The 9,182-nt window shown below is 40.5% G+C and overlaps 2 protein-coding genes across 3 annotated transcripts in view; one reads left to right on the top strand and one right to left on the bottom strand.

Moving 5' to 3' along the window:
• The window catches only part of LOC148949388 (protein Tob1-like), a 183,392-nt gene that overhangs the window by 47,983 nt on the left and 126,227 nt on the right, over window positions 1-9,182 (top strand). The gene's annotated exons all lie outside the window — the stretch shown is intronic.
• Window positions 5,828-8,080, bottom strand: LOC148949389 (protein CFDP2-like). The gene is made up of 2 exons (XM_089092693.1): window positions 7,012-8,080; window positions 5,828-5,892 (listed from the first exon to the last, which is right to left on the bottom strand). Exons 1-2 carry the CDS (start codon window positions 8,078-8,080, stop codon window positions 5,828-5,830), a joined length of 1,134 nt encoding a protein of 377 aa, XP_088948819.1.

Raw genomic sequence — 9,182 nt, 5'->3', positions numbered from 1 at the left:
GCTCAGAAAAGTAAAAAAAATAGCAACCCACACATCCCAAATAATATGTTTCAGACACCACACAACTAAGAAAGACTAATAAATCCTGTTATTAAAAGTCGTAAATAGCAAATTAAATATCATAAATCATATTTTTCATACAACACTCACCTATGAACTTCTAATAAAAATAGCTCATAACAGTCAAAAATAGAAAAGAAGTCATCCCAAACTAGAGCTTTCAGAAATCTAACACCTAATAATGTCTAAGAAATCAAGATCAGAAAAGTCAAAAGTAGCAATCAACACACCCCAAATCATAGGTTTCAGACAACACACACCTATGAAAGACTAAGAAATCCATCTCAGAAAAGTCAAAAATAGCAAACTACATATCCCAAATCATCGGTTTCAGTCAACACACATCACCGAAAGACTAAGAAACCTAGCTCAGAAAAGTCAAAAATAGCAAACTATTCATCCCAAACTATTGGTTTCAGTCAACATTCACCTACGAAATACTAGAAAACCTTAGCTCAGAAAAGCCTGAAATAGCAAACTATACATCCCAAATCATAATTTTCTGACAACGCATACCTATGAAAGGCTAAGAAATCCAGCTCAGAAAAGTCGAAAATAGCAAACTACACATCCCAAATCATATGTTTCAGACACCACACAGCTATGAAAGACTGAGAAATCCAACTCAGAAAAGTCAGAAATAGCAAACTACATATCCCAACTCATAAGTTTCACTCAACACACACCAACGAAAGGCTAAGAAACCTAGCTCATAAAAGCCTGAAATAGCAAACTACTCACCCCCAACTATTGGTTTCAGACAACATTCACCTAGGAAATACTAGGAAACCTTAGCTCAGAAAAGCCTGAAGGAGCAAACTACACCTCCCAAATTATCGGTTTCAAACAACCCCCCGCACCGACCGCCGGGGACTGGGGGTGAGCCTTTGTGGGTGGTGGGGTCCGTTGAGGGTCGATGATCCTGGGGGCGATCTGTGGGGGGGGGGGAGGACGGGTGGTTGGGGTTTGGGGTCGGGGGTTGGCAGTGGGGGGGGGGGGGGGGCCTTGGGGGGTCTGGGGGGCACTTGAGGACCGATTGGTCCTTTGGGAGCCCGGTGGACCTTTGGGGGCCAGGGGAGGGCCTTTGGGGGTCCGGGGAGGGCCTTTGGGGCAGTTGGGGGCTGGTGGAGGGCCTTTGGGACCCTGTTGGTCTTTTGGGAAATCGATGGGCCTTTGGGGGGTCCGGGGATGGACGTTGAGGGTCTGGGGTGGGCCTTTGGGGGCGCCGGTGGCCCTTTGGGAGCTTGGGGGACCTTTGAGTGTCCGGGGGAGCAGTTGGGGGCCTGGGGGACATTTGGGGACCGGTGGAGGGCCTTTGGGAGCTTGGGGGGCCTTTGAGGACCGGGGGCTTCCTTCGGGGTTGGGGTAGGAGGATTGGAACCCTTTGGGGTTGGGTTAGAGGACCTCACAACACTGTTCAACTGAAACTTGTGTATTATAACGACCACACTCAAATTCTCTTCTAAAATCTCTTCAAAAATCTTCTTTTAAAATGTCTCTATCTGTTTCGCCGAAATAGTTCCATAACCTGTCTAAAACGGTTTCGCCCAAATAATCCCTAAACGCAAATTCAGCGTGTTTCTGTGTTAATGGCATCTCTCTGCTAACTAATTTGCAATTAATAGAAAACATTCTCGTGAGCGAACATAATTCATTGATAAGATGTGTCTTACCTAATTGTTTTCATGGCATTTGTTTGTTAATATCCTTTGGAGTTAGACAAGTATAACTGATTCAGAGGAAAAGACATTAATGACTTGGATCTATTCCTGGAGAAATGTTTCTATGCGAAAATTTTTAAAGTCTGACAGATGATGTCATTGATGACAGATGACAGATGATCTGTCAAGAAAGGGGAAATGAATTTGTTGTTTCTAAGGGGAATTATTGATTCACGATAGGTGAATTGAGGTCGACAGCACAGGTGTTCCACGGTCGATGTTGTTGTAAGTGCACGCTCTCAGAGAATGTCAAGGTCGTTGTTGTTGTTGTGAAATTTAGGTCATTGACCCCATTACGTAATCTTTCTCCCTAATGACTCTAGGCCCATATTTGGTGCCCCGTCAGCATTCAAAATGCTGACATGACCACGTGGTCATGTCACGAGTATAAGATAGCTCTCTACTAATACCTGAGCATAGATGGTTGATTTGTAGTATCTCTTGCTATAAATTTGCAAAATAATTTCTTGTTTGTTGAAAAAACAAAGGATAATTTTGTGTTATTTTATAGCAGTCAACCTTAGAGAGGAAGAAGAAGAATTTTGCTTTCAGCAGACGATTTCCTTTTCTCAAAAGTCGTGACGATCAGTCGGACGATGGCTCCGATGATCCGGATCGTAAGTTTATTTTCCTTCTCTAGATTTGTTGTAATGTTTTTCGTAGTTGGTTGTAAATCGTATTCTTCTAACCTCTCTTTGTCTTAAGCATTTGTTTATTTTGTAGGTATATTAAATCAATGTAGTATATTTAATATCAAATGATCTTATATATAGCCAGGTTATTGCAAAAACTCCATTTCAGAGACAATCCCACACATTCTGGGTTGAAATGGTTTTAAATGAGGGAATGTATAAATGTAGCAATTCTATTGGGCTTGCAACTTCTTTTTTTTCAACTGTAAATATATCTCGGGCGAATTTTATAACCTAGTTTTTTTATATAACTTTTATGTATCCATCCTATCCATAGATAGGATCATAGGGTCCATCAAATGAATTACGTTTACGTACTTACAATTTCTAATTGCAAAGATTCTAGGGATAATATTGGTTTTGAGCCATTGTCACCTTTTGTTTTCTTTTACTAGATTTTGCTTTAAAATTTTACCGTAAAGTTTGGCTGCCACAAAGTTTAATCTCTATAAAGACCATCTAACATTACCTATAACATTCTTTCATGTCTTTCATTATTATTATTATTTTATTGCCACAGAACCTCGGTTAGTTATGTAAACATATAATTTTTATTTCATAAAATATTTTTTAATCGAAATTTCGCCTAGTTTGAAGGATTTAAGGCAATCCTAAATTATAAATTTATATATAAAAGAAAAGCTTTTACACTAATACCCGCTTGCCAGGAAACCAATCTTGCCCTCTAGTACTTGACCTTTAAATAATTCACCCCATCAAACCCAAAGTCTGTTAATACGTAAAACCCTTTTTAATTCCGTGGATAAATCGAACGATTAAATCGGAATAATCTTTAAGATTGGATACCCCATTTCATATACTCAAAAATTTCATACTTGCGCAGAACGTTCTACTTATGTGGGGGTAGGCATTTTTTGACTGCCCCTCCCCTCTCCAGACCTTGAGACAAATTTAAGGCTGCATCAATGGTGAAAAGACATCATGTTGTGACTTGTCTTTCTCTATTTTTTTTGTACTTTTTCAGCTTTTATATAGTTCTTTGTTCTAGCTGCAACCCAGCAAGCCCTCTATTAAATAGTAGCCATTATCTGTTCGCTCATTTGTTTTAGGATTTGCTGAGAGATCGCCCGATGAAACTGAACAAATTGCTGCTTAACCTTAATTGGAGGTGAAAGCTAGCTATAGTAATACCCTGGGAGATACAGAGCTTTTTTTAAGTAAACATGGGATGTAAAAATAAACCATAGGATGCTTAAATGAAATAAAATATCATTCTTATATGATTTTGTGTTTTTTGGATAAATAGATCCAAGTTTCGGGGAAGAGTTTAGCAGAGGAGTCTTCAAATGGGGTAGGGGGGGGGGGGATTTTGGAATTTTCTTAGGGGTCTGAACCGGACCAATATATATTTTTTATCCCCTGGTTCACTTATATCCTGATTTATATGATAGGTTATCTGTGCATGTAGTAAAGTTCGTGATATATCTTTAAAGCAAGGGTTAAAAACCCTTTCCCCCTTCCCTGAATTCCTGGACAGAGCCTTGCGGGTGGAATATAATGGTGAATTTATTCTTTTTTGTTCAAAGTTTTTGCTGTATAAATGAATTTGAACTTTAAAAAAGTTATAGCGTAGGCTAAAGATGCACATTAGCTCAGGAATTTGGTCACAACGGCTGATTTGATGTGAACGATTGTGCCGTTCTTATGCATCATTGTTTGTGAACCGTTTTTCCTCAGAAGAAGAAACGCGGTTGTGTGGACTCAAGGATACTAAAAAAAAGTGAAAAAGTTATAGAAGTGAGATCTTTCGTGATTTAACATGGGAAGATAGGGGTTAAACAATTAGCGCTACTTACTGTTTAGTGGCTGGCTACTTTATTAAAAGATAGAAAAATTCAATGAAAATTGGATATTTGATATTGATATCCAACTATGCAATAGGGTTGAAGCTGATTTTTTGTAAGGGATAACTTATCTGTATCTTTTATTTTCAAGACTTATTTTCAGTGAAAATCCAGTCTGCACAAAGTAGGCTCTAAGATCTTGACAGGTAAAGTTTGCTAGTTGAGTTTAAGCTAGCAGGTCCACTGAGGACAGATTCTGCTTTCTTTATCCTCACCGGTATTTTAAAGTACCTAAAAAGACAATTATGGAGCAATTTTTGAACAAACGGAGTTGCCAAATGCTATATGTCTTTAGTGATTTTTGCTTTTGACACAATCACCAGTTTTCAATTTTGTAAGTTTCTCATACACTTCAGGGACACCCGTAAAAAAAATTAAATAAAAAGGAAAATACAGACTTCGAGACACGAAAAAAGAAGTTGCGATTAATCTGCGTATAATTTATGTATTTTGTTTTAGAATTTTAATCGGTATTTAAATCTAAAAAGGCCGTATAGTATGTGAATTCTCCTCTTTTTGTACTTATGTGAGCACTTTTCTCCCTGTCCGAGATTCCTCCCTCCCCGTGTTAAATTTTATAAGTAGGGAATGCATTAAGGGGATATAGTTCATAACAAAAAAATTAGTTCATAGGTTTAAAAAGAATGAGTATAAGGGTTTTACGCTTGTTGACTTATGCGTTCAAAAAGTTTATCTGGCTACCATATTTTTACTCGGTGCTGAACCTTCGACTACCATTAATAGGGCCAAAACTTTTTTTAATACCTTAGATACACACTAGTCAGGGTCGAGGCACCCAAATTTTATTTTTTAGGTTGTATTTTTTTTTAACGAGGGCTTTGACCTTTATTCCCAGTGTGCAGGTATAAAGTTGGGCCAACATCGCTGTCCTTGCATTTTCTACCTTCACATCAGTAATGATCAAATATTATTAAAAATGTACCGTCATGATAAACTCATGATTTCCGACAGTCTCGCTGACCCCAGTGGCAGTTGAAACCAACTGACGGCATATTTTTTATTTCATTTTTTATTATTCTCATTATGTTTATAAATATGGCTGTGTTTGGAAGTGCACCTTTGTTTGTGTGTATATGCTGTAGAGCCAAAATTAATAAATAAAGGGGGACTATGATCTATAGACCCAAAAATAATGAATTTATTTGGCTAAATGAATTAAAGTTTGGGAATTTTTTTCATTATAATCCAAATGAATGATAGTTCATTATAATTCATAGTAATGATATGTTATTCCATAGATGTAATTATATCCATCAATCAAGGCTTGATTATTGTTTAATGCATGTGTTCACGCTCGTAACTGCATTTGGTTGTTATGTTTCCCGTATTTACTGTGCTTCTTGGCTATGTACAATGCATGTTTTTAACGCCTTGTCTCTTTTTTTGTGTTGCAGATGGAATTTTATCTCCTTCTGAAAGCGATTCGACAAGTTTGAGTGAGTACTTTATGTTTCTTTCAAGTCAGAGATTATGCTCCATAATTATCCTTTAGAAAATTCAGTAATTCTCGTAAGTGCTTGGTAACAAAAACAACTAGCATTTGTAACAAAAATCTAATATTCATAACTTTCGACGGTAGATCCTTACAAACCCTTCGCCTGATTCAGAAACGATTTGAAACAGGAATTATGTGGATCGCTGGTATTCGCTTTACACATTTTCCATGAAAAATCATGGAATTACCCCAAACTTCAAAACTTGCTTTACCCCAAACTCCACTGGAAACTTAGGGGTGTCATTGCCGGAAACACGGACGCAAGTCTCAGTGTCCTTATACGCACTTCGGAGTATCTCAATGAGCTCCTGTGGCGCACCGTCTTCAGCCATAATTCTCCATAGCTCCTCTCTGATGAGAGAGTCGGAGGCAGCTGCAAAGTTAATAGAGGCGATGAGAAGGGGTAGATGAAACCTGCTGTACTGCTGAAGGATGAGGCGAATCGTCAATATCTGTTCTGGACAGCCTCTGCCTGGTCTGAAGCCTGCTTGTTCAGGACGGGTTAACTTGTCACGTGCGTCTTTGAATCGATTAAAAAGAATGACGCAGAAGATCTTCATGGCATGGTCGATCAGGGAGATACCTTTATAGTTTCCGCAAATGGCCTTATCTCCTGTTTTTGTATAGCGGAACGAGGACTGATACTTTCCAGTCTTTTGGGAAGGTCTTCGTCGTCCACACCTGGACAAACAGGTCGGTTAGGCGGCATAGTAGAGTTGGTGAGGACTTGAACATTTCAGAAGGGATCCCATCCTCTCCAGGAGTTTTATTGCTGTTCATGCACTTCAGTGCTTTTTGTACGTCCGCAATACTTGGCGGATCGAGGTTTATTGCGTAGGGCTCTCTAGCAGCACTCGAGAAGGCAGGTAGATCGCACAGGGGTTTGACAGGGTTCAGTAGCTCAGAAAAATGCTCTCGCCAGCGTTCCATGCGTCCTTCTTCAGTTCGGATGAGTTCTCCGGACTTATCTTTCAGTGTGTTAACCGTTACAGGAACTTTTCCTGTCGCTTCTTTCAGGAGTTTGAACATTTTCCTGCTGTTGTGGCTCCTGCACGCTTGTTCCAACTCATTCGCCAGATCTGACCAGTACTGTTCTCTGTCCCGTTTCAGTGACTGTTTAACTGCTTTGCGGTCTACTTTTAAGGGTTCTTTTGCACCTCCCACGAGGGGTTGCTTCTTCGCAACTAGTTCTATGGTGTGGTAAGAGATCCAGGCTCGCTGTTTTCGTTTTGTGTGGCCAAGCACCTCCTCAGCTACGTCCTGTGTCGCAATTTCTATCCGCGCCCATTCTTCATCGACGAGTGAGAGACGATTCAAGGCTTCGAACCGGTTGCTTAGCTTTAACTCGAAGTCAGCTTTGATTTCCGGGCATCTTAGTTTCGAAACATCGAAGCGCTTCCCTGCTTTCTGTCGCTTCTGCCTACTAAGGCAGTGACGGACTTTGCAAGTGAGGAGATAGTGGTCGGATCCATTTAAAGATCCTTTGTCTGCTCCTTTGTATACCTGGGCATCTGTGCAGGAGCTCCTCCATCTTCTGCTGACTAAGATGTGGTCGATCTGGGCTGTTTTTACGCCGTCGTTCGAACGCCATGTAACGAGGTGGAGTCTCTTGTGCTCAAAGAGAGTTTTTGTGACGCATAGGTTGTTGTATCTGGCTAGCTGTAAGAGCCTTTTTCCATTGATGCATCTGTCACCAACGGTGTGGCGGCCAATAACTGCTGCTGTGTCGGGGTCTACTCTGCCAAACCGGGCGTTCCAGTCTCCAGCTACAAAGAGCATGTCACGCCTTAGTGTCTTGTCGATGATTCTTTGTAGGTCATAATAAAAGGCATCTTTGACCGCGTCACTACTGTCCCTTATCGGAGCGTACACGGCGATTATGGTTATGTGGCTAATGTGGCCTCTCAGTCTGATCATGGTGATCCTTGGTGACAATGGATCCCAAGAGGTGACACATGATGCAGTAGGACCGTCTATTAGAAACCCAACTCCTTGTTGATCGTAACCATCATTGGGACCCGAGTTGTAGAACTGGAATGAGTCAGATTCGGAAACGGTCAACTTTTTGGTCAGAACATCATTAAGTCTCGTTTCTGACAGACAACAAACGTTGATTTTATACTTCTGCAGCTCCCTTGCAAGGAGCAGTTGCGTGGATTCCAGCTTGCAGCTGCGAACATTCCATGTGCCAATATTCAGATGTTTTCTTGATCGGGCGGCTTGCATACTTGTCGGGCCAGGCACCACCCTGACCTGGTCTGCGTCGGCTACCGCGAACGCCGTAGTAGTAGTATATCACTGCATTTGATCTTCAATATCCATTGGTGTTTCATGTGAATTTACTTGACCAAAGGCTCCCCAGACCCTTGGCACCCCGTCGCGCTAGCTATTCTATTTGTTGGGCAAGGCTATTAATAGAATGCTACACCACTCCACCGCTGTGAGGTGCAACTTAGGGCTGTCCTCCCGGCTCGCTAGGGACGGGGGCGTGAATCCTTTGCTCCGAGGCCCCAACCATAGCTTGAAAGCACTCGTGCTTATCAGGCCCTGATTCCCACCTAGGAGGTCGGGAGGTTGGAGTACTGCTAGTTTGGTTAATGCTAATGAAATAAAATAAAAAAGGATGAATATATAATAGTTTAGAAACAAATTTGGGCCATATATTTGCACATTATATAATAGTTTAGAAACAAATTTGGGCTATATATTTGCACATTGTGGGGGGGGGGCAAATCATACCATATATGTAATGGTGTGTCCATTTTCACACTCTTGTCTTCGGCAATAACCCCTTATCCTGTAAAAATTCAACTGCCTCTATTTCTGTCTTTGGCAAATCCCAAATTATAATTTTATCATTCATTTTAGATCACCCGTTTCACTCAATTCCACTCTAACAACTGTTTTATGATCGGGTATCTCTCCCGCATCTTTCCCGGTAACTGTCGCGTCCCCAGTTTAACATATATAAAAGAGTACGTTTAACATAGGAGTACCGAATTTACTAAACCAAGACTTGAACCCTCGTCCTAAAGGATATAGGATTGCAAGTTCAGCCTGCCATCCTCTCGCCTCCAATTTTGGACTTTTCAAAATTTTCTGTCCAAATTTGGACTGAAAATGTAGCCTACACTTTTCGGCGAAAATTTTTTAAAGAGCAGAAGTATTTACTTTGGCCAAGAATCATACAGAATCCGTGGGTTTATCTATTTTCTTCCTAAATACCTGTAAGAATGAACCGGTGACAGTAATCTGTTGATGTAGCCTGACTCAAATTGTTTAATCGTTTAAAACCAATTGTTTAATCGTTTAAAATTGCATCATCGTT

This window comes from Artemia sp. Qi Xiang Cuo, chromosome 8 (assembly GCF_049724085.1).
Source record: "Artemia sp. Qi Xiang Cuo chromosome 8, ASM4972408v1, whole genome shotgun sequence".
Lineage (NCBI taxonomy): Eukaryota > Metazoa > Arthropoda > Branchiopoda > Anostraca > Artemiidae > Artemia > Artemia sp. Qi Xiang Cuo.
The sequence above is the reverse complement of the archived record's forward strand: the minus strand, read 5'-3'. Positions and strand labels throughout refer to the sequence as shown.

Bases quoted from the DNA above. Each gene is read 5' to 3' on its own strand.
- LOC148949389 (XM_089092693.1), bottom strand. From the start codon at position 8,080: ATGCAAGCCGCCCGATCAAGAAAACATCTGAATATTGGCACATGGAAT. The intron at 5,893-7,011 runs GTGCAAAAGAAC...TACAAATGCTAG, and splicing joins GAAGCAACCCCTCGTGGGAG to TTGTTTTTGTTACCAAGCAC.